The sequence below is a fragment of the Electrona antarctica genome (assembly GCF_951216825.1).
Source record: "Electrona antarctica genome assembly, chromosome: 19".
Taxonomy (NCBI): domain Eukaryota; kingdom Metazoa; phylum Chordata; class Actinopteri; order Myctophiformes; family Myctophidae; genus Electrona; species Electrona antarctica.
Genome location: NC_136800.1, coordinates 34,330,722 through 34,357,070, shown reverse-complemented (window position 1 = coordinate 34,357,070; position 26,349 = coordinate 34,330,722). Strand labels below are relative to the sequence as shown.

The 26,349-nt window shown below is 41.4% G+C and overlaps 1 protein-coding gene across 2 annotated transcripts; it reads right to left on the bottom strand.

The window, feature by feature from the left end:
* Positions 1–189: 189 nt before the first annotated feature.
* Positions 190–26,221, bottom strand: usp33 (ubiquitin specific peptidase 33). 2 transcript variants are annotated; one of them, XM_079529813.1, is made up of 24 exons: positions 26,050–26,221; positions 24,184–24,282; positions 23,864–23,917; positions 23,608–23,670; positions 18,754–18,906; positions 18,326–18,434; positions 17,922–17,991; positions 16,316–16,429; positions 15,830–15,908; positions 12,912–13,356; positions 11,622–11,762; positions 11,171–11,286; positions 10,568–10,740; positions 10,171–10,241; positions 10,010–10,043; positions 9,848–9,893; positions 9,539–9,719; positions 7,543–7,669; positions 7,131–7,300; positions 4,871–4,952; positions 4,319–4,427; positions 3,622–3,724; positions 1,995–2,063; positions 190–1,372 (listed from the first exon to the last, which is right to left on the bottom strand). In XM_079529813.1, the coding sequence occupies exons 2-24, from the start codon at positions 24,265–24,267 to the stop codon at positions 1,215–1,217; spliced, it is 2,751 nt and encodes a 916-aa protein (XP_079385939.1). In that variant the 5' UTR covers positions 24,268–24,282; positions 26,050–26,221; the 3' UTR covers positions 190–1,214. The 2 variants fall into 2 exon arrangements, with proteins under 2 accessions (XP_079385939.1, XP_079385940.1); XM_079529814.1 differs by having other exon boundaries at positions 13,074–13,356.
* Between the last annotated feature and the right edge of the window lie 128 nt (positions 26,222–26,349).

The window sequence follows — 26,349 nt, the reverse complement described above, 5'->3', positions numbered from 1 at the left end:
TGTGGGAGGTCATCAGATTTAGGCCATTGTTTACAGTTTATATTCACTTTGTAAACTTTGTATAGTATTCGATTAAATTGAATACCCCCCCCCCTCCCATATAATCTTGCACCCACATACAGTAGACCATAAATCATTATTAGTGAATGAATGAGTGGGTCACAACAATTAAAAACTATGACGGACATATCAATTCATTTCGTTTTAATAGTATCAGCCAGCAGAAACCAGGACAGATTTCTAGTAGTACAGCATTTGCCCCCATCCCACATTCACCACCATGCCCTTACACATTAATGCCTTCTATTAATTGTTGATGACAATACAGATTACATAATATGGCATTTATGCATCTCTACATGTTAAAGTTTTGATAGTCGCAGTCTCGCAGAATGAGATTGTGTATACATTTTGAGCAGCTTTGCATTTGCATGCAATTAAATGTGATGTTCAGCTGGGTTTTCTGTTGCTGTGCGACTAAGTTTCATCAAAGCATGCAGTCTCATTAGAATCTGTCTGTCACATATTTCCTACAAAAACAAAATAAAAATAACCTATTAACATCATAGTAAGTCACACCCTTCAGGGATAAATAACCAAGTGCTGGGGCCGCTGACCCATGTACTATAATGGTACATTCAGATACAAAACCAGACATTGTGTGAACATGCCACTTAGCCAGTCAACAGTACAGTGCAAAACACAAAACTCGTTCCTGAGACTACTTAGTTATTAGTCCCTTGATAACCTTATGATTTTTGTCACTTAAAGTTGCCAGAATTCCTGCTAATCTAACCATTCATTTGGACAGTATTCTTTCACAACAGGAAAATCGTGTCAATATACAACAAGATGCATTGTGATTCATCACGAATAGCAATACACAAGACACATGGACACATTTGTTCATTTGGTCAAGAGAAAAAGAAAATGTGGCATTCAATGAAATCATTAGCTGCACGTTAATTTAAATGCTCGGTTCAAACATCCCAATATGTATACTACACAGTGCTTAGAAATGTAAGAGGTCTTTATACAGATATGTACAACATGACAAACCTTTTCCAGACATGTTATTTCCCTCAGGCGTTAAAGGCTGCCATATAGCAGTAAAGAGGAGTCCTTTACTCAAATGCTTTTGAAATAAAAGTCAAGTGCAAAAAAGGCATTTTTTTCGTAATGTTTTTTGTGTTGTTTTCTCTCGGGGCGTGTCGCTACACAGAGCGTGTCTCCACCTCTATCTTCTCTTCAGACTGCGAAGTTTCTGTTTCCTGGTGACTGACATTAGGGCGAAGTGTTACCACTGGGCCTCCGCCGTGGATGGAGTGAAGGAAGTTCCACGTCTCCTCAGAAATCTGCCCAGAGTCAGCTCCTGTGAGCACAACAGTTCAATATTAATAACATTTACACTTCCATAGCTCCAACACAGCATAGCCTATCCAGCTTCACCAAAGCTGATACAATTACCTTCTTCTAATTGTTCTTTTCCTGTTCTCTTAAACATGCATTCCTGTTTGTTCCTGTTTACATCTTCTTTCTGCTGTAGCTTGGAAGTACAGTATATCTTTCTTAGTGTGGCTTAAGCTATTTAGCCCTTTCTCCCCTGGCCTTCAGACACAGATTCCTATTATTTTGCACATTGAATCAGAATCATTTTTCACAGGATTACACATTTAAACAAGTGCTCCATCATTTTGTTGTTTTCAGGAAAGGAAGAAAAATCTAAAGATGTCTACGATACATATATACACATAACATGTATTGTGTGATGTAGTTTTGTTTGCCCAAGCAGAAATCGGATAGATTCATGTATAGCCTGCCAGTGTCAGAAAGAGACACAATGATCGATTACACAGGCTAAAAACACAATCACAGCCTCTGATGCTGGCAAACATGACCAATTCTAATCCAATCACTCCAGACAATATAGTCAGTCATTCCTTGAATATACAATCCAGAAAGTTAACACCAGAAAAAAAAGCCTGGTACAGTACCTTGTTTGAGTGTTATGTGGCCATTCTTGTTGATGGCAATCTTGGAGTTATCAATTGCCCCTGGTGGCTCTTCAAGAAAAAAAGAGAAAGAAAGAAACGGGTCATTATCGCACATTATGCACACCTGATTCAATAACAATGATTGTAACTGAATGCAAAAAAACGATTTCTGCTCCCTTGTCACTACAGAGTGTATGTTGATATTAAAGGAGCAGACATTACAGAATGCAGTTTGCACTTTGCAGACGACACTGGATTTAAACTCGTACAGATTTGACAGTACGAAGCAATAGTAAGGGGGTTTTTTTAGCCCCTTTCGGAACCCTTGGTTACCTTTTCTAAATTTTGGACGGCGGTACCCTAGGGTCCCTCCTTAGTTATTCCACTCTCCATAGGACGCAGATTTACCTACTGTTTGTTCACGGAGACCCACACGGTCACTTGAGTGTTGGTGAGATGTTTCAAAGATGCATATAGCAGCAGTAGGAGACAGCGGAAACAAGTTTTGGCTTCTCTGAAATTCTCACTTCCCATGTCCCGCCTCCCGCACTGTGACTGGCTAGCTGCACGGCCTAGTTACTGCCTCTGATTGGCCGAACGCATACATGCTGGATGTTTTTAATGATGTTGCGTCGTGGGAGGCGGAACATAGGAAGTGAGGAAGAGAGAATTTGAGAGAAGGCAAAACTTTAAAAAACAAAAGGATTAAAAATACTTAACGGCAACGCCGATTAACGCGGCTTCGCACACGTTCCCGCTGTCTCTTACTGCTGCTGTATGCATCTTTGAAACATCTCACCAAAACTCAAGCGACCGCACGGGTCTCCGTGAACACAGTAGGTAAAGCTGCGTCCTATGGAGAGTGGAATAACTAAGGAGGGACCCTAGAGCAGGGGTTCTCAACCCGTGGGTCGCGACCCCTCGGGGGGTCCCCAAATTATTATTTTTTTTATTTTTATTTTTGCAATGGCTGTAAAATGGAAATGAGGAGTTTACATACGTATTCATTTATGATATATTTTCTCTATTATTAAGGTTATTTTTGCAGTCAGTTTGTATTGGGGGTGGGGAGGGAGGCGGGGCGGGGCTCGCGAGACATGGCCAATGCATTTCCGGGGGTCCCCAGCCAAAAACGTTGAGAACCCCTGCCCTAGGGTACCGCCGTCCAAAATTCAGAAAAGGTAACCGAGGGTACCGAAAGGGGCTAGGTTTTTTTGTGAGAGAAAATGTCATAAATTCTGACACAATTTTGCAGAAGGAGTAGATATTCTGATGATTCTTTTAATCAATCACGCATCCCAAGAAGCCTTGAATTCATGGAAATTTTTTTGTTTGTGTGGCATTCCTAAGCTAATAGTTTGATGACCAGCAATGAACGGTGGAGACTATCCGGTAGGAGACTCAAAGAATCTCCATGAATTCAAGGCTTCATGGATGGATTTTTGGAGGAATTAGGACCTTAAAGAAATGTACAAAACACACACGTGCATAGTTTTATCATTTCTACCCAAAGTGCTATCATTTGAAGAGGGCACTTCAATCAAGTTGCGGTGTGGGGAGGAGGCTTTGAAAAACAGTCAATAAGGTATAATTTAGGGGCAGAGAGACAAGACCTCTGTCCACTCACCATTGTCCTTTCCTTTAACAAAACCCTCCCACTCCCGAAACCAATGCATGCTGATGCAGTATATGACCACTGGAGACTCCTCCTCCTGGAACGCCTTGTTCAGCTGTGGGTAGATGACAGAGGAGGAAGAGGGGGGAGGGGGAATTGTGTGGGGGAGAAAAGGGAGGGGGGTATTGGTGTGGGTTGGAAAACGAAAGTGTGTGAGAAGAGATCAAGAGGGGATGTGGAGATGGAAGACCAAAATAAATTCTCTCTTAGTTGTTAGTTACACACGTTGATTCTGTCTGCACCAGTCTCTCATAAACTCACTCTACAGACATTGTGTAATATAGACATTAAACGTGTGTTGATTGAAATCTTTATTTGAATAAGCAATTTAAAAGTGCGTGCGTGTGTGTGTGTGTGTGTGTGCGTGCGTGCGTGCGTGCGTGTGTGTGCACATGCATGTGGACAGCCGGACAACAGCTCCCAGCTGCATCAGCCCCTATGATTTAATGATGAGGTTTCATCAGGATCACACCTCTCCTCTCCGCTGCGATGGAGAGTGCCAGTGCAGTAGCAGCCTATCACCTGCTATAATGGACCCAGGTTGAATCTGACCCTATCTTTGTGTCTCACTACACTGATCTATAATAAAGATTGTTACACATCTGCCAACATATTTCTTTTTTGTTTTTAGACAAGAGAAAGTCTGTACCCGGACAAACATGTCCAGCTCTGTCTTTCGTCGTTTCTCCAGTTTCTCTATCTCCGTCTGGCATGTGTGGCAAACATACAGGTGGTTGACAGCCGGTCCACCTCCATATCTGCAGAGAGAAGGGAACAATTACAATCACAGTCCAGTTGAAAGCCAAAGAATGTCTAACTAAGATTATAGATGGGCAATTTTATAGATAAGGAAGTTTATTTGTACAACACATTTCAATAGAAGGCAATTCAAAGTGCTTATACATAAAAGCGTAAGCATTAAAATATCAAGACAGCTAAATAATACCAGACCCCTAGCCGGGAGCTGATACATTTTGGCAGTGAATTCAACTCCAGCAGCTAATTGGGTGAAGCCATTACTTGAATGTTCTATTGTTTTGTTGTTTGTTTGTTTGTTTGTTTGTTGTTGTTTTTTAGGCGTGGATATCTGAATTTTGGGATTGATCACCTACTTGTAACATGTAACAAAACTGTAAAACATTTGTCAAGATCATATGGAAAATCAATCATTTAAATTTCTTAAAGTTAGAAGAGCAGCTACCTGCTGTAAAGATGATCCCACACATTCTGAGGCAGCATCACAGCCAGATCATCGATGAACGCTGCTTTGTTGGGAGGCACACCTGACAAATTGGAGAGTTTGAATAAGACACACAAGATGGTTAGAGCAGTTGGACAAAATAAACAGATATTTTTATATATTACAGATATTTGGTTCAGACTTTGGTCTAATGCCATTATTGATATTTCAACATTGCATGGCAAATTATTTTCCATTTTCATAATAGGCTTCACTTGCCCAATGCCTATTTTATGCTTCAATGTGTCGTGCAATGTGGTAGTATTTACTTTGAATTGCATTGTTATTGTTATTATCTTGTTTATATTTGCACTTTACTTTTCATGGGGGCGCTGTTGTACAGCCTACTTTTCATATATTATCGTTACCACACTAACATTTCACTGCTTGTACCTGTATGAGCAGCTCTTGCTTGATAAAAAATATCACATTGTCATTCTCACTTGTCTAATTAAGCCTTTGGCTTAGCTTGATTTTGATCCAATTTGCATTTCTCCAGCTCCAACCTTTTCTCCATCTCCATTGCTATCTATTACATGGTAGCCATGGCAGTAGCTGATGAATTAATAAAAAAAATCAGCCCTGCTAAAACAACCTTAATAAGTTCTCCATCACTGTATACGTTGTATAATATAATAGAGGATTATATATTCATTCTAATTATGTCTTTCTTTCAATTTTCATGCTTGAAAGCCCCACTGCTCATGCAATTTGTAGATGAGCCATTGTAGAAATGCCATTGTTGTTTTTTTCTGCTAAGTGTAACCATGGAAACTAGTCATTCATTTTTAGTCTTGCTACCGGCAGGGCATGGCTTCTCTTGATTCTGCAGACCCAGTGGCCTATCCTAGTCTAGCACCACCAAACCATTATAATTTATTATACCATTATCAAAAGTTCCATTTGGCCAACTGCTCCTAATGAGCAGTTTGGTGCTTTTGCATAGTTACCTCCACTGTGAATGTAATGCACATTGTACAGCACTTTGGATAAAGGGACTATAGAAATTCCGACCATTTAGTAACCGTATATGAAGCGATTGGTCATATGAACCATGGTTTGTCTGTCTGCGATTTGTTTCGTGTTTTTATTGTGGCCCTGGCAGCAGATCAAGTTTCCATCGCAGGGCAATAAAAACTATGAACTGAACTGAATTGAATACTGAGACTTGATGAGTCAACATGCTCTGCAGCCCACGCTGCCTACCTGACAGAAGTAATATAAATGTATACCTATCACAAGCTTCAGGGCCTCCTGTATGCTAGGTGATTGAATAGAGTAGTAATAGTCCATGATCTGCACAAAATCCCTTTAGACTCCACCCCCTATTCTACTGAAAGCTTCATCTAGGAGAAAGAGCAGGGTGTATTCTCCAGCCCTTGGCATACATACAAGTCCTCAGCAGAGATCAGCATGTAGTGGAGATACAGTCTCCAGATTCTCCACATAAGGCCATTACTGTGGTTATGGTTATATGTGGGTTTAACAGTAAGTAATTCCTTTTTATTAATTAATCGAATTAACCCCAAATTGGAATTACTTGTTGAGGGGTTGTGCCCCTACAAAAGCACATTTACTTCTGCCCATAGTGGGTACCACAAATGTGAAAAGTATGATGTATAAATCCTATGTATAAATAATGTACTGAAGTGGTATATAATGTATAATGTATAAATAAATCCCCAAAGCTTTTTCAGGTCCTGACGGCCATAGATACAGTATATTTAGATACCACATTGGCCGCTGCTATTCATTAGAGCGATGCGTCAATGCGGCTGCCATATGGGAAAGGGCAAGCTGTGCCTCCTAATCCATGTATTCAACATGTACAGTATGTCTATGGAAGCAGGAGGTCACTCCAAAATGACTGTATAACTCGTTGAATTCACAACCAAGTTTGGTTTGCTACAAATGTCAGACATGTACTTGGTTAAATCCAAAATGGGGGTTTTCAACACTGTATCTCATCATAAAACAGAAAATGATTTTGCAGTGGAGTTATGGTAGGTGTCTCTTGCCAATATGGTGGTGACTCTTGTGGCCAATGCAGTCTATGTATTTACAGTATGTCAATGCTACTGGCTGCAACCCACGACTTACACAGCCTAGAACTAGGCAACCCAGCCTGTCAGAGATATGCGCCCTGGAGCACACCTTTCTAGTTAATTTAGCAATTTCAATATTTTCCAGCTGAATAACTGCACATGGCCCCAACATGTACCTCCGTGACAGCAAAGGAAGTCATCATTGGAGATGGGCCCTGGTTCGGCGAAGGTCTTGAACTTGTTGATCCACTGGCGCGAAACGTAGAACTGCAGTAGACTGGGCTCCATCATGTTGAGTAGGCCTGTCACTCTCCTACGCTCCTTCAGCGAATCCTCGTTGCTCTTCCTGAAACAGGACATGACATTATGATGTACTTTTATGTATACACAAACTGTACCAAGACACTTTGAACCGAGGGCTCAAATTGGTGTCTTAAGCTGTATCAAAGGTCAAACATTTCTAAGGGATAAAGTAGCACATTGCATCAGCTCAAATGCTGTGAAAGCAGCAAGGATATTGTTAATTTGTTTAATAAATTACAATGAATGAGTTATTGTGAGTATACAATTGAGTATTGTGTGTCTTACTTGTAGAAGAGTACGTAGGCCTCAGAGTTTTGGACACATGACTCTGAAACCTCAGTCACACTCTGGTCGTCAAACTCGTACCACAATTTGTTGTGGTCGTTTCTGCTGTATGCTATGTAGTGGCCAGCTGGGGCGAGACCAGGAAAGGGAATGAGGACAATATATACATTAATTAAATCAATACATTTGAAAGCTGTGTAAAAGCTGGTGAATGTATTATACCTGAATTTCCCCCAACATATAAATACAGTTTTATTATTATAACAAATGGGAAACAGTTACAAAATTGTAACCCATTTGTCACCTGGTGCTAATTGCCTATGGCTAAGCTGTAATCCTGGGCGCTACTCTCCCTCTGCCAACCTGGGGAGAGACCAAAACCGAGCTCAGGCTACCTTCAATGCATGAGGAGTGAGCAGGCCGCTTCTTATCACCTGACAGGGTGGAGTTTTACTGGTAGGATGTAGTGCGTGGAAGGAACACGTAATTCCAACTAGTTTCTGTCCCCTCCATCAGGTGCCCCGGCTCACCAGGGGGAGTCAGTATAGAGACCAGGATTACTGCATGTTTTTTGTGAGGGTACCTACCCTAGGAAACACGGGGAGAACATACACGAAAAAGCCCTTTCGCTAACCCCACCTAGGGTATGGGCGTTGATGACGCAGAGGAGAAAACTCGCCCCCAGCACCCAGTGTCCCCAGCAGGAATCGAACCCTTCTAGCTGTGAGGTGACAGTGCTACAGACTGTGCCACCGTGCCCCCTCCTACTGGATTTCCAGCTCTTTGCGATCATGTGATCACAGACAGTTTTTTTTTCAATTCCGATTGGCTTTGCAGGAGGGGCCCATTTAGCAAAAAATGTCACAAATCATGAACTCTGATGTACCATAAAGTCGAATCTAAACAACACAGAGCCAAAAGGGTAGAAATGTGACTTCTTTCCCACCAAATTAGACATGAATGGTCTCATGAGTCATTTGACAATGACCGTCAAAAAGGGTCTTGATACTCTATACCATTTGCTTGTACTTTGTGCTTGGCCTATTTGTTACAAAAGAACGCCAAATTCTTACAAAAGACCTCTCCAAAACCACTTTCACTTTGCAACATCCGTCGCACAAATGGACGTTGCCTGGCGGGGATATGCGCTCCGAGTGCACTCTAGTTTGAATTGAGTTTGAGTTTATTTTTGGCCCTTGTGCAGTATGTTGCCTGTAACCTGAGCGAGAAGCCAAGTTTTTGTCCACCGGCCACAGTGGCAGATGGATCACAAGATTAACCAGCCGCTTACACTATTATGAGCCAAACATGTTCTTTTAATTACAACAGAACCCTTGATGATTCATTATCTCTCAAAGTGGTTGTTGTTTCAGACTATAACAAATTAAATTGACCGGCATTTGGCTAGTCTCACTTCACCACACGATCAGAGAGCTCCAGCTCCCGATAAGTCTGTCTGATGACATCTACATTCAATGTATTGGTTCGAATAGCATAGAAAATGACCGCAGACAAAGTCAAATTTAAACGTTATTTCTTTTTAAATCACAGAATAGTTTCCAAGATGTGACCATGTACAGTATATTATCCGGCTACGCGAGACTAGCATTTGGCAGGTGGTCAGTGTAAACTTCCCATCCTGCTTGTAAATCTGGTGAATGAGGAACTGAAGCTTACTCTACACTTGCACTGTATATCACTCTTCAATTAATAGGATATACAATGTTAAGTTTGTAAATTTGTTGTATAAATTTGTTGTAATGTAATATATTTTCTAGAATGCATTAAGACTGAAAGCTTCAATTATTTTTGTTTTGTTTTGTTTTGAACTATGTAATGAAAAAAATACATTGTATTATGTTTTAAATTGATTGTATGAGTGTTTGGACCTTTGGTCTTCACTGTAGTGAGGACTAATGGGGATCCGTAATAAACAATAAACAATAAACTCTGGTTAAAAAGCATTGGCCTGGCATTTGTGGCCTTGCCCACTTACTGCTGGGAGTGCCATGGTGACATATGACAGACAGCAGGTCATAGGTGGTGGTCTGGGATGAGCTGTCCTTGGCCAGGAAGGGCTGCAGATCCAAGCCCTCCAGGGGGAACGAGACGTGGGTTCCAATCTTGGTAGAGAACATCAGCTCATGTCGGAAACGCTTCAAATGGACACACAGGATCTGGGACAGAGAGACAGAGGTTTTATTTCATACATGTCTGGTGTAAAGTCCTATAAAACGTGCCATAAAAAGTCTGCATTAAATTGCTACAAGTGCAATTTGATGCTGGATGTGTCTGCATGCTGTACCTCTGGTAAACTTTGCACTTTGCAGAATTTGACTCCGTTTCGTAATCTAGATGTGGGAATAAAAGAAAATAAGAACAATTGTTAAGAACCATATTGATACAGGTTAGTAGTTTCAGATGATCAAACATTACTCATGATTCAATACTCAAAACTGATACTCACTTCTTGCATTTTTCACAGCTATACATGTTGTCCCCTGAAAAACACAACATATTTGTTCAAACATTTATTCGGAAAATTTTGTTTAGAATCAGAACCGATATTGGCTACATAGGCTTGCACACACAAGGCATAACACAACACTCACAGGTCTACTCGCTCACCTTTTAGCTCGTCTCTGGCAAAGAAGGCTGCCAAACAGTCTTGTAACGTGACCACTGGACCCCAGAACCAGCTGAAATAGCAAACACACGACAGACATGGAGGCGGATTGGGGAGACAGAGGGAAGATCAAAAAGGACCTTGGCCCCAGAAGTAAAAAACAAAGCAGGCTAAAGCCTAAGAATGACTGTACTTCATGGTACAGGAACTAAATGCAGGAACCTAGAAAAATAGGGACTATGTGGCCCAGAGGAGATCGAGGGCCATGCCTGACATCTCATGCAGTGTAAATGTTTTAAACTAAATATACTTCAGAACACTTAAATAAAAGGGAGCCATATGTTAGCACTGTCTCCCATGAATAATCAATGTGGTGTAAACCAAGTGTAGTAAACAAACCTCTTAATGTATTCCATGACAAATGAGATCCAGCCCTGTGGTGCGTAGGCCTCTCCACATGAGCCGGCTTTGACCAGGGAGTTTGGGTGGGTGGCAGAGTGGAGCTTGGCCAGGTCCTCTTTTCCTGGGATGGGCAGTGAGATGTCCTGGAAGTTCTCTAAGATCACGGACACCTGTGATGCATGGGGTACACAGGTAGTTAGCGTTTGACTTACTGGAAGAATGAAATTCTTCGGTGCCCATAGATGGCTTAGTAGTAGTGAAAGGAGTACATGTGAATAGCAGAAACAACAATTTCTGCGTTCTACACGCCGATGCTGTTGGCCAAGAAAAGTTACAGCAGCCAATGTAAAATGACGCATTTTCAACAAATCTTACATTCAAGATTTTCCAGGGTATACTCTCAGTACTCTTATGTTAAATATGACAACGTTCCCCTTTAAGAGAAGCCAGTCCTTGTAGCTGTTGTGTAATTTAGTCATTCTAATGGCCAAGCACTGTCCTGAACCTCTGCTATATGGTGTCACTCCCCGTGTTTCTGTCATGTCACAACAGCAAGTCTCCCCACTCAATCTATTGTTAGTTAATGTCACCTACACTTACCCGATCGCAGGTGAGGCACTGAACCGAGCTGACAATGGTGCCGTCAAATACGTCTGAGATGACACTGCGGTACTTCTTCTGACGTTTACTCTTGTGTGGATTAAAGGTGGTCATTGCTACAGAGAGGCGTAGAAGGGAGAGTGATTCAAGCAATTTATGTAATGCACAATCTCTGTAAAGCGCCTTGGATAAAGGCGCTATATAAATGCACCATTTAGATCACAAGGAACAGTAAAGCTAGACGATGCATTATGGGAAACACATTCATTTTAATCCCGACTCCACCTGACCTATGTTTAATGTATATCATGATTCATGACTCATCCTACTATATATCCGGTGTTATTTCCTTGCACAACACCCGTGGCATATATAGTTAATATAATAAATTATAGTGATTCTCATTCTGAACTCTCATTTACTTCCCATTATGCTGCCTGGTGCTAAGTACCTTTTTTGTGAGCAGAACTGATGTTAGGCCAGCCGGAGGAAGCTTTCGGAGGACTGCAGGACATTTTTGGAAGGTGTCCATCCATGGGGGCCGGGCTCTGCGGTCGGATCGTGCTAGACACCTGTATGTCTGGGAATGAGTCTAGTGGAAAGCAGACAAAAAGACCTGGTTGAGACAAGAAGAAGCTTGGAGGGATAATATGGAGTGGAAGACAGAACAAAGACATCTGTTCAAGTTCTGTGACAACTTGAATGTAGCCAGACAATTGGAGGTCTGGGTCCGAGACTCGGGGGGAAACTATTCAATTTACAGCCTAGAAGAGCAGACAAACCCTCTAACAAATCTATGCGTACTGCTTTGGAAACCAGTCTCTGAATTAATCTCTGAATTGTTTCTACACAGTTTCAGCCACTACACTGAATTTATGTCACCAGACATATCGGTAGGCGGGGATCTCCGATAGCCTGGCTAAGTCAGAAGAACTTGAATGGGCTTTTTCATGGCCCATTATAAGCATATACATTTTTATAGGAGATTCTCAAAAGTTTAGATGAGGACAGATGTATGATGGCCACTTGTCTTCAAGGTCAGAGATATTCAGTATTTCCGGGTCCTACTTTTGTGTACCCATAGAGTTATACTGTGACGCTCCGTCGGACTAAATCTGAGACGAAAACAACCACGAAAGTCTCATTTTACCGCTTTCCTCGTAACAACAAAGCTGCTGCTCTCCCAAATCTGGCTGTGACAGGCCGTCTGCCCCACACGGAATACTATCGCCATTTTATTTCATTGTGTCAACTAAATCCTTATTAATTGCAAACTAGATTCAACATACTCAAGCCTGCACACATTCTAAAATTGTGCAGGCCCCCAAAATATTGTACTGAGCAAATGGACTGTTACCACAATAATAATGCTAATAATAGTCTTTATTGTCTCCACATCATATATTTTCTTTGTCATGGACACTTGTACAAAACATTAATAATTCTACTCGAGTTGGAAGCATTAAGACCCATTTTAACCCTCAATGGCTTCCTTTCTGAAAAATAACTCACTGTAAAAAGATTCACGCGTTTAGATATAGATATTCTATTTACAATGAGATGCGGACGGGAGCTGGAGCCACTTGGACCCGGACGTAACGTAGCACTACAATTTTACAATTTACAATTTAGGCATTTAGCAGACGCTCTTAATCCAGAGCGACTTACAATAGGCAAAACTCACTACAAAATGAAGTCGGACTTAAATACTGAATATGATGTGGTAAACAAAGCCAGTTACCTGTGGTCCTGCCCTGGACCTTGATCGCCCCCTGGCTACTGATAATGGGTGTGGTCTCATTGGAGGTGTCAACATCTTTGTCCAAGTCTCCCCCAGAGCTCCCGCCAGCTCCCCCGCAGCGGTACAGGTCATTAATCATATTCTTCTCCTTCTGCCACTCACGGTTGGCTTGGATGTCCTCCTGACCAGGAATGAACATCTCTGCCTCATTGGTCTCGTCCTTCGCCCTCCCTTCCCCGCCGCCACAGCGCACCTCGTTGTCAGCTCGGTCGCTGCTGCCGCAGGACTCGCACGACTGAAAGTCGTTGTCCGATTGGCTGCGGTTGTCCTCATCGTGGACTTCGTCCATGGTGATGCTGTTGGATTGGTCTTCGGGCTCAGGCTGCAGCTCCTTCAGTTCCTCGTGCAGCTGGTCCATCAGACAGCGCAGGAACTCCTGCGAGTCCTGGGAGCCAGGGGAACATTAACGTTACATTAGCAGCGATACAGAGGAGGGTTGGGGGTGACGTCCAGCCAAATGCTGGGACTTTTCTTTCTTTTTCTTATGATCAGCACTTGGTTTTTGAGTGGTGTAAACCACTCCTACGACTGGCTTTGTTAGTTTACGTGTCTGTCTGTCTGTGCTCAAAAAATGAGCATGGTTGCTACGGTCACCCAGTTCACCCGGGTGTGATTTCATTACGTCAGACATTACGTCAGATCACAGCTGATCAGGCTATATAAGACCTTACACCACTCAGTTCACACGGGTGTGATTTTTTTTTTATACAAATGAACAGAAAAAACAAACAAGAAACAGCAACAACAACAGAATACAAGTATGCATGGACATGCATTATGTATGAGCACAAAAACATAATAATGCTGGTACTTTTCAACTTCAACTCCATCGTCACATCACAAGCTTAAGTATAAAGGAGTGGGTGAAATACTTTTGTGCAAGCTTCCTCCAAATGCAGTTATATTGTTAACCACTTTAAACCCGAAATACTTCATTGACAGGAGTCCCCCAGGGGTCTATACTTCGTTCCGTTCTACAAGCTTACTACATTGTGAGGCGTTGTGAGCTTGTAGACTGGCCATTTTTGCCAAATGACGTTAGGGTTCACGTAAAGAAAAAAAGAGAGGAAACTAGATAAAGTGCTCCTCGGGGCACAGGTCTCCACCAGGCCAGGTCAGGTTGTGGCCTCCTGGTGGCGCCAATGTGTAAAGGGTGCCATTTCTTCTCACGCCTTGGATGGCAATTGGATTATTTGAGGCATTTTGTTCCAAAAATGTGTTTTGCAAAAAAAGCTATAACAGGCCAATGTGAAAAGGGTGGGATATATTCCTCAGCCTAGTAGGAAAGTCTGAAAGATTTCACGTAAATTGCATGCTGCGTTCATGATTTGAGGCTTTTTGTTAAAAACGGGCCAATCCTGCAAACTTTGGGGCAGAGGTTCAGCATTGGAATCCAGGGAGTGTGTGTGCAAAACTTGGCATCGACCGGGTTAACGGTGCCGGAGATTAGCTGGTGACGGATGGACGGACGCACACACAATCCTGCAAACTTTGAAAGCCAATGTTAGCCAATTAGGATGGAATCTGAAATATCGGACAGATCCGTCTTGAACACATGACTATAGAGATAGTGTGGAACGATTTGCGGGATTTTTGGACAGAATCTGGAGGAGTAATATCAAATAATTTGTTTTTCAAAAGTCGACCTCCTGGTGGCGCTATAACAGGCCGTTCTAGAACATTTGGGGCAGAGGTTCAGTTGGCATCCAGGGAGTGTGCGTGCAAAATGTGGCATCGACCGGGTTAATGCTGCCGGAGATTAGCTGGTAACAGACGGACGGACGGACGGACACACACACACACACACACACACACACACACGGACGGAGTGCAAAACATACTGTCTCCCCATGCCTTCGGCCTGGTGGAGACAACAAATAAAAGTAAGAAAATATTCATAAAGTATTAATTCTACAAGGCACAATAATTGTACTCAAAGTGGGGTCCTGGGACTCCCAGGGGACCTTGAAGGGGTTACAAGGGGTCCACAGCTATATTTGTCAATATAGCATCACAATCATTTTAAACCCCTTCAAATAATGTATCTACTGTACTTACAGTATAATTTAAAGTATACATGTTATTTCAGTTGTAGCTGGTTAATATCGTCTACATCAGCCATTGTGACAGGTAACTCAGCCATCGAGTTCCTATTCTAGTGTGAAAATGGAGTTTGATTGGTAGAATAGTGAAAGTGACAAGTTTAAATCTAACGTCCACTATTGCCACTGCCAGTAGGCAAAACATTTTCATTTGACCGTTCTGAATTTATTTTCATATCATAAAGAAGATCTACATTGCCTTCGATTAGTCCACATTGACACCACACAGAGTGAAACCCAATGCTCGTGAAAGTATAATCAAAATTCAGGAACATTAGACACCTAATCAGCCATGTGAACTTCCCTCTCCCAGGATTTTCAGTGTTACTCCATTCATGAAGATGCTAATTTCAAGGCTGTGCAGCCTAGCGTGGTGTAACGAATGAATATTCCCCAGTTAAGTCCTTTGCACAAACACTGGCAAGCCGAGAGAAAACGCGGCCCTTTATCGTGTCTGTTCAGGCTTGTAAGTATGAGATTTGCTGACAATGAAGGTAGACCGGGCATGCTTCTGTGTAGCAGCTTCAAACCCAATTATACATTATGGTATATCTTATTTATAAAACACTGTTTACATGTCACAGTCAAAATCTAATTGAGCATTTACTTTCCATGAGAGAATTAATTATGTGTGAAAGGTTGTGTGAGAGGCAATGACAAGTGTGCCTTGAATTTGCTAGAATCTGCTACAATCTCTGGTGAAACAAGCACTTTCTTTGTATACTGTATTTACTTCAACAGGCTGATAAAACCGACCTGCTGGGAATATCCTCGGAACATGGGGTTGACAGCCTTGATCCCCTGGAACAGGTTGGTGGGGACCACATAGGAGGGCCTGCAACACCACACAAGAGCCTTCTCAAACAGCACCCCTAACACTGAGTTTTTTGAAAACCAGACAAATTTTGTATATGAAAATTATAATTACTTACAATACAAAAATAATACTATGGTTTAAAGGACATAGGCTCTAGGGCATTTCCTTAAAACCTTGCTCTACATACATACATACAGATGCTCTGGATTAAAAGTGTCTGCAAAATGCCTAAATTGTAAATCGTATAATGTATGTACTTAAAACCAAGTCAAAACTAGATTATAACATTTTTTTTCTGTGGCAACTGCAATATGCATCACCCACCCCTATAATTTGTTTTCCAGTTTACGAACATGAATGATGGTCGTAAAGCAGACAAAATTCATGGGCTGAGTCTGGAAGACTGATGAGAAAAGGCAGCCAACCTGTTCTTGTGCCAGAGGTCTGACACTAGTTTCTGGTAACTCTTGCAGAGTGCAGGCTTCTTGTCCGTCCTCACCAGGCCACCACATTCAAGAAAGAACTGTGTTAAGGGAGGGCTGTACAGGACAGAGAATTAAACAAATTGATGAAATGTCTGCACCAAAATAGTTCTGTTCCTGGTTAGTCCAGGAGTTTTGTACTATGTAGTGACTGGCTCTGAAAAATTGCAAAGCAACACATTCCCCCATCAAAAGAGGCAGTGATTGTGATTGACTATTTTTAGGGTCACAGTGACCTGCTTTTCGTACACGACACATCGCCTTCCCAAGATGTATATATGGGGTATGCTCCGGACAACATCTCTGACAGACCTCTCTGCCAAATGACACCCCCCAAGTGGGGGACTAATAAACTCTCACTGGTAAACAATGTCTGTAGACAGAAAATAATTGAAATTCAAAAGCCAAGTTATAAATATGAGCTTTGAAGTTATGATGGCAAAACAAATAGCATGCTTTGGGATATTTGTGGTTAAAGAAAAAACAAATCCCTTCTTTTTGGGGGGACTGACGAAAGTAATGAGGACTCCACTGTGAGAAGAACATTAGGGGATTTGTCATACAAAAAGAGAAATTGCTGTGGGGGTTTCATTTGAGACAGAGCCTCTGTCTCAAAAGGTGGACATAAGAGTAGAAATCACTTCGCTAAGAAGACAAAGAACATACAAGATTAATGAGGCATGGAACTTTCCCTTGCATGGAGAAGATTAGCTCTAGCTGCCTGCATAATAATCCAGCGCTCCCAGGAACGAGCATACATAAAAAAGGTCTCTCCTTCTGAAACTTCATGACTCAGTTCTCTCTTATTTGGGGAACTTGATTTAGATTGCAAATTTTGACCCACATCCCTTACTTTTTCTTCTTCCTCTTTTTTTCTTTTCATCTTCATATATGTAAATAAATATTTCATGATAAGAGTTCTTAAACAGTAAAATCATTTTTAATTAAACTCTTTGAGGGGTAATATTGGTCTGTAATGGTTTACTGTCTGAGGATTTTACTGTGCATTCAGGTCCATAATGAAGAAGAATACATACATACAAATAGGAAATTGAGGAACAGTGAGGCCCAGGCTGAAATAATATCCAAATAGAGGTGAGAGAGAAACTCTGCAGAAGGAACCAATAAAAGAGACCACATGGATGCCCAAGGTAATCTAATGCACAATAATGAGAGAGTAAAAGAAAGAAAAAAACACCCCCAGTGACCTGGGACTAAACAGTAAAGGAGGGGGTGTAACAGTGACAAACAGCAAGGAGAAAGAGGAGCTAATGTAGCACAAAGGGAAATGAAGAAAAGGCTGAAGATCAACTGCAACCGAGGAGCCTACAGGGATATACAAAGGGCCATTTCTGTCATCTGAGATGGTGCAGTGCAGCCATTTGCACTCAGCCTTTGCTCTCCCGAATGAGCTCAGCGGTGGTCATTTATTTTTCACAGGCGAGAACTAGGGAGGCCAAGCGGCCATTAAGTGGAGAGAGGAACCATTGAAGAAGATGTGCAGACGCAAAGGGAGAAGACGCTGACAGGAGGCAGAGATGTGTCTCACCAGTTGGACAGGGCCTGGAGAGCAGCGTTCATGTAACAGGTGTTGCCTATGTTCTTCAACCCCGTCAGGCCTGAGGAAGAAGACATGGCATTAGATACAGACATGGCATCAGCACCACGGTGTGGATGCATACCATTCTGCAAGTACAACAACACAATACATCCTAAAGGCCAGACTATTTAATTCCTCTCAATATAAACTGACAACATTCATTCAACATTAAGATTGATTGGTGCAGATGCACACAGATTAAACTATTGACAGTGGAAATGCTGGCATTACTATCCACCCACTGATCTACTGTACCAGGGACTCTAATAGACAGCCTTTGAACAGCTCATTCAATGCATGTCTATCATACAACCAGTACTTGACAACCCAGACACAGATGTGTTTCTACTGACCTCTGGTACGCAATTCATCCTCCTCCTCTGTCTCCATGTCCAGGTCCTCACAGCTGCCATTAGGGGGCACTCTCAGGGACGTCGGGCTTCCTGGGGTCCTGCTGTTGTCCTACAAGAACATGTTCAACACACACCTTATCAGACCCACCTTATCGACTCGAGACACGTGAAAGATATGACGATTCATATGACAATTCAAAACAATGACTCAGCACATGGCAGTGGCATTCCTTATCAGACAACTTTGCAAATGAGAGAAAACATTGTAATGTAACTGAGCGACTACAAACATGCAGCATGCAAAGGTGTATGTTGTGGATTTACATCCCTTGTTATCCCATGTGCTTGAGACCCGGCTTGAACACTGGCCATAAAAACCAAAGAAAATAACAATCATCTAACCAAATGTACACAAGTTAAATGCTTACTTGACAGTTGTTCTGTGGAGAGGGGAGGGGCTTGCTGTTGTTGGCGAGGGGTGAGCGAGGTCCCAGTTTACGCTCCAGGAACACCTCCTTGCCACAGGCGTAGCACCACACCCGCAGTGTGGTCAAGTTCACCGTCAGGTTGTGCCGCGTGTCCTGTACACAGGGTTTGAAAGAAGGTTGTTGATTAGATGGGATTAACAACCTGAATCCCATTAAAAGGGGCAGTTTTTCTGAATTTACTAAAATGAATAAATACTAATTATTTTAATGTTGCATGATTTTCTTCTGTAAACAACGTTGTGCTCTCAATTGTTTACGCGTACGGCACATTCAGTATAAACACCCACCTACACCCTACCCCACATACGAAAACAAAGGGCTAAAACAAATCTCAGCGCAATATTATTTCGCAACATGAAACCACATCTGCCGGAAAAACAGAACGAAACCACAACCAGGCGACAGGCCACTGCATTTGGAGCCACGCAGTTCTGATTACACATGACAGGAGAGGAGGAAGTGTGTGTGTGCATGCAGCAGGGATGGACGTATACCATGGGAAATGTGTGTGTTCTGCTTCTGCTGACCCACTGCTGGTCAGACAGACAGACAGACACCAGCAACCTGGCAGGCAGGCAGGAGAGCGAACATGAGCAGTAGCAGCAGAACAGCGGGACCTGCATTATTCATCAGGGGGGCTGGATGCATTAGCCTTTTGCACAGTTGGGCAGGGCAGAGCCAAGCAATGTGGAGTGAAGCTGGGGGACACACCAGACCATGAACAGCCATGAAATGTCCTCTACTTCAATTATTTATGGAGGCCCCATTTACCCGCCAAGAGACTAATATTATTATTTGTTTGTGTATGTGTGTTTCATTTTACTCCAATAAAGCTGTCTCGCATGGCAGCTTGAAATCACGACGTTGAGTGACATTTTCAAATGGAGTCAACTTTGTAGTTTTCCCAAGGGAATGGTGTTAATACCACTGGAAAGTTCACCACTAACCCCAAGAATGTTTAACCCTAGAACACTAAACCCGGCTGATTTTCACCCGGACAATTATGTTTTTGTGATTTTCATAATGTTGCTGATGTCTGAGGTGGGTCGGTCCTTGGGTAGCTTCATGATGCTCAGTAAAGGTAAGTTTGTTTCCTTGCCCACATCCCTGGCTTTTTCTACAGGCAGGTGTTCAGGTGAATTTCAACCACGTTTAGTAATAGAGCGATGGAGAAAAATCATACTCCCACAATGTCACAGGAATGTCACAGGAATGGGTGGACCAAAGGAGTTCCCAGCTCCATAACTTTTTTTTTTTGTAATACTTTTTTAATACCCACATTTTTCACAGATTTCTCCCCCCACGATGTGTGAATCTTTTCTACGTCCGAGCAAAGACATGGTAACGCCCCGCCTGCCTCTGATTGGCCTCCCGACACTGCCGGCCGCAACAGACTTTCCTCCGAGGTGGAAGATACATGCTGGATATCTTCCACCTCTGGATAGATAGCTAAATAAAGTGTGTTGATTATTGTGTCATTTATTTGTAAACTTGAAACATTGTACTGTAAGGTCTTCCTTGATTATCTTTTTTAGTATAATAGTATTAGTTTACTATAATTAGATTAATACACGATAATCAACACTAACACTTTATTTAGAACACACCCAAAGTACACTGTATGTGTTCAATCAATTATTAAATCAAAGCAAACTGCATAAACAATATTAGTTTGCCTCTTCTACAAAAATAAAAGTTACAATACAAGGCTGCATTCTGTCGCGCGTGCCAAGCTGTCATTCTCTTGTATTATTTCCCAATTCCCACCACGGAGTAACCTCGCATCTCGGAGGACAGTCAAGACGGGCAGTGTCGGTAGGCCAATCAGAGGCAGGCGGGGGGTTACCATGTCTATGCTCGGACGTAGAAAAGATTCACGTCCCCATGATAGGGCCCCCCCCATGCCCCATGATCTATTTTTCGTTTTCATGTTGAAATATTAAAGATGAGTACATCAAGTTGCCATGTGTTGTTGTACTTTAATATATTTTGATGAGAAGTATTTTTGATAGAATATTTTACGGTAACATCTACCCGGGTTTAGTGATGGCGTGTCAAAAGTTGGGTTTAGTGTTCTAGGGTTAAGTCAAAGTTAAAAGCTACGCTGTGTAATTTTAGAAATGTCAACAAGGTTTATGAGATCTTGAAGAAGTCTCTGGAACATTGATTGAAGCTAGAGAGTAGCAGTTTGGCACAATGTTGAAACAAAGTTTCAGATTTTGTCAGCATGAATCTAAAAATACTTAAAATAGCAATATTGGTATTGGCCTTCAAGAGCCCCTATCAGTCAAACCCTACACAGATGCATCTTGTAGGTTTACGGTGTTATGTGTTATGTCTTATCTTTGAGCCATGTAATGCCATTTGAGATAAGTTCTGCTTTTTTGTTAATAATTAAAAGGTCTAGTGTTCATTTGTGTATTACTTTTTTGGTAATACACGTCCTTGGTGGTCTCTCTGCTTGAAACATTATATTCTGTGTCTAGGTTGGACACAACCCAGTTTCTGTTTTCACACTAATTCAATTTCTCCCCTCAGCAAGCAGGCAGGCACTATTAACCCAGTGGTATTGTTTCCTCGGTTCAAATCCGGGGTACAACAGGGAAAGTTACATAGTGCAGCTTTAATGATTGTGAATGATTATTTAAAGTGTCAATTGTTTCCAACCAAAACTAGGATCTGAAATGAGCCGACCTACCCTCATGTCCACCAAATTGAAGACTGTAAAATATTCGGTTCATAGCCTGACTATCTGAAGCCCATATATTATATTATAATAATATTTTATTATACATATCTCACGTCCCAGTAGCAGTCTTTTCTTTATTATATAGTCAAGAGATTAAAACATTTCCCTTCCCCTCAGGGCCTCTGGAGCGCTAACTAAGCATTACCTCCTGCCTTTAAAGGGTTACACCCTGAAAAATAGAAGTGTTGCTGCCTGCTCTAGAAACATTGGGATAGTTGAGGATGAACAGGTAGAAAATTGATGGACTCTGGTCTGGTCTGAAACCTTACTGTGCAAACCATCCTTAAACATTTTACCAGTGCTAAGGTCCATCATTGTTTCAAATGAATACTGGAATTATGAATCCATAATTGCCTTATTATTGATAGTGGTTTGTACTGTGAACATTTTGTTTCTCAGTAGAGTAAAAAAACAAATTGTATTTTTCTAATGTGGTCAGACTGCACATTGTGTGTATTGTTCAGGGATATCGTTGCTGTCAGGAGGAAACCTCCTAACTCAAATTTTGAGGTATTTGATTTTTCTTTTACATAAATCAGTGCTATTGAACACGTCTGTGTGTTGTTTTGAAAATAATGAACCAATGGAAAGAAGTAAAAAACGCTTTGGACAAAACCTCTTAACTCCATTGGACCCTCAAACTGTCTGCTAAAGCAACTAACTCCACCACCCCCTCTCATGCAAGTAATTGACAATATATAAAGTTACAACACCAACTATGATGAGGCAGTATTGCTTTGTTTTCAAAATATAAGGTTTTCTTAATTTGCTGAAAAGAATATATTTTTTATTTCCTGAAAAATGAACATTTTGGAGTTAGGTTGTTTCTTCACGACAGCAGAGATATGTATTATGTGTAAATACAGTATTAATGCATTGTCCTTTGCATATCCTGAGCACATGGACAAAAATGCCTAGCAATTTGTTTGGTATGACAATACATTATTTAACTTTAATTCACTCTTCTCATTTTTCACCGTTCTACTCAACCCTCGTCTTCCCTTTTGGGGTCAACGGTATTAATTCCAGAGGCTGAATAAAGGATTGGGCAAAAAGAGGAGGGGGTGATACTGTATTGTGCTGATAGTAGTACTGTCCCACCCACCTCCCTCTGGAAAACAGGAATAGCGATTAATTATGAATGGGTGGAATATGTTATACCTTTGCGACCAGATTTTGTAGTGGCAAGGCTTGAATGATTCTGTCTTACTCATGTCTCTCTTTTTTGGTTGTTGTTGTTTTTATTTTAATTACTGCTCACAGCTTCAAATACACTCTTATGTCTTCCTATGAGTATTATATTGTATTGTACTTTAATTCTGTACACATCATCCATCTCTCCCATATGCTTTATTTTTATTCTTATTTTTTGTTCCCGTCTTAAAAAAAAAAAAAAAAAAAAAACGGTGGACAAAGAAACACTATTTGAAATGGATGTATAATATGATTGTGGATGTCCCTAAATAAAGAATTTAAAAAATATATATTATATATTGAAGTTCAACTGGATTCAACTGGATTTCAACTGGATTTCTAGATTGTTAGTAGGATGTACTTTCCACAACACAAGCAGTCACAAGCAAAGCAAAAAAACATGCATGCCATGGCACTGTGCTTTGATCCTGGAGAAAGGGATGAAAAGATCATATAACACTGGGGGATGATGTTATTCCTATTTACAGCCCTGGGACTTTCCTTCATTCTTCATCTGTGTCTCCCTCTGCCTCAAGTCAAATAACGACATGCCTCTTTCTCTTCCATCTTTTAAACCACATCCATATTCACGAAATGAAAATGTGATGAAAATAGCACAAGAACACACTTGCATGTCTTGCAAGGATGAGAAGAACATAATGCCAATACAAACTTTGCAAGTGTATTTAATCAAATACTATTTACAGTAATTTTCCATATGCCAACACCAAAGGTATAACATAAAGTCATTGTAAATGTTTAACCTATACACCTCCTCTCTGTCATGTGTGTTATCATCTGCATATTGAGTTTGTTTTCACTAAATTACTACGGTAAGGCATCTATCTTACCTGTGAGTGGACAGTGCTGTGGTCAGTGTGAGATTCTCCACAACCTACGTACGGACAGCCATTCTGGAGAGAGACAGACAGGAAGGACACACAGACTGTTAAACACGGGCTGTTAAACCAATCAAGTGTCTTATCCTACAACACAAAGAATCAGGTGCCAGTATTTTAAACTGTCTCCCTGACAAGTTGTTTCCCTGACCACCAGCAAAGTTGTGGTTAGCCCTCCATTATATTGTGATGAGCCCTGCCATCTCACCTCTAGACACGCCCATAGATTCGGTCCTCCGACTTTGCAATCCTGGCACTGGCCCTAGAAAACAAACATTCTTAAGTTATCATAAGTTAAGAACCATTCTAAAAAATAAATAAACTGCAGTCAGTTTGGTAAAGAGAAACGTCATAAAGGGAGGCTATGTACATAATCACTTCCTTTTTTTTATATATTATTTTGTCATATATATCTTCCTTGGTTACATTGTGTTGGTGAACTCATTGTCTTTACCAGAATTCCAGAAATGTTGGATAACTTAAGTACCGGTACTAGTCCAATTAACAGGCCCATGGCAACGGACTTACATGGGATTTCTGAATCAGTTCGTCCTTGGTGATCTCCCCTACACATTCCAGGTGGGGACAGTCACAGCTGGACCCCGATGGCATCGCTCACTGGCAGGTCTAAAAGACAGACAGACAGACAGACAGACAGACAATATATTTAGTACACAGGAAATTAACAGTGCTGCTTTTCATTGTCAAACAAACGAGGGACATGAAATACAGCACTTCTCTTCATTGCCCATCAAAGGAGGAAATGGCAAATATAGCCCAGTGCCACATCCGATACAGGATATATATATATATTATGTCAGAAGAATTCGAAAGAACAGACCAGACAAGCAAAATGATCAGGCTACTGCAACCTGAGACTCCACCAGATTCTATAACAAGTTTTTCACATCTGTCTAATGACAACTTCCTCCCTTTATAGCCAATAGATAAGCCCAGCATCACATCATGAGCAAATGATCTGGATCAAGCAATAAGCAAATTAAGCAAATGCAGAGGCTTATTTGACTGACATGCTGCATAATAGCTCTCTCAGAAAGTATATTTAAATGGAAATTAGACTTATGTTAGGATCTGGGATCTGCAAGACTGTTGCGAGTGTGATGCAGCGGAAGTTGTTCATGGGATCACACAACCAGAATATTTGTAGCTTACCTTACAACAGTTTATTAACAGGTAATTTGGGAGAACGCTATTAAGAGGAAAAGAAAGAAACCTCAGCTCAGTTACAGCCACAGGTCATGTCCAGTCCTGTACAAATCAATAATACTATAAGCTATCTGTGGCCCCATCGATTAACCAACACTGTCTGTCTGATTACTGCAGCAGTGCCTACACATGCAATACAGCAAGCACATGCATGCCACACACACACACACACACACACACACACACACACACACACACACACACACACACACACACACACACACACACACACACACACACACACACACACACACACACACACACACTTCTTAACTCCTGGACAAATCAATATACTTGGGAAAAAAGCCGACACACAGCCTTCCATAATCATCAATAGTCCCACTACCACTGTGAAAGTCATATAGTCATATAAAACAAATTACCATGTTTTCAACAGTGGAAAAGAAGTGTTAACATAGGCCTACAGCTTGTATAAGGCAGGGAAATCTCAAGACAGTGGTTTCAGTGTTTAGAAGGCAGTCTTGGCTGTGGAAGAACAAGAGAACCATTTCACTTTCTCTTACGTTTGTTAACAAAGCCCTTCGGATATGTAGCTATTTCACACCGCTTTCTTTCTTCTTACAAAATGAACTGATACACTCCACTGATGGTGGTGGGGCGTTGACCTGTCCTAGACAGACCCAGGCAGCAGTGCTTGGACCATGAAGCAGTGTGACTGCATGTGTTGTATCACATTCAGAACCATCATTATTTCTAACAGTCACGGTCGATCAGATCCAGATGTGTTTAAAGAAGCATTCTGCACAATATGCAGTTTAGCTTTACTTGGAAATAATAAGCTTGCAACAATACTGTATGTAACATTAGCCCAAACGGTTATTATAATAGCTCGCGTTAGTTAACGAAGCAATTTTGACTACAGACCGTAAAGATCACACCGGTTGGTTGTAAATAGCTAGCTCAAGAAGCACCGGCTTTTGTTAGGGTTCTGCTTAACTCGATGATCCATCAATGGGTTATTCAACCCATTGATGGCTTTGCTTTGGTCTTTCAAGTGCTAAAATGCTAACGTTTACCCGTGCTAACGAGCTGTCAGTCGTCTGACAGCTCATTAGCACGGTGGACGTTAGCAACTCACTAGCCAAGATGCTAATAACGGTAGCTTTGCCTGCAGTCCGCATCTTTAAGTCCAAATAAAACCCTTACCCGCACAGTAGAAAGAAATATAAGCCTTGTCCAACTCGTTCGTCGCGATGACGGGAAACACACATGCAAGGCGTTATTATTTAATATACGTTATATTATGTATTTGTATTTAAAGAGCGCACAGTCCCATAATCCGTTCGTTCCAACTAACTTCCTTCCAGGTAGCCGTAGACCCGTTACTACACTTCACCCCGCCCTCTTTCCGGTAGGCTATATTAAGATTGTAGGCAAAAATCAAATTATATTGTCTTCATAAAGATCGTTTTCTCTATGGTTTCATAAAAGAAAAAAAATATATAT

Excerpts from the sequence above, each read along its gene's own strand:
- usp33 (XM_079529813.1), bottom strand. The coding sequence starts at position 24,267 with ATGCCATCGGGGTCCAGCTGTGACTGTCCCCACCTGGAATGTGTAGGG. Across the intron at positions 23,918-24,183 it reads AACTGATTCAGAAATCCCAT|GGCCAGTGCCAGGATTGCAA; the intron begins GTAAGTCCGTTG and ends TTTGTTTTCTAG. Across the intron at positions 11,287-11,621 it reads CAGTTCTGCTCACAAAAAAG|CAATGACCACCTTTAATCCA; the intron begins GTACTTAGCACC and ends GCCTCTCTGTAG.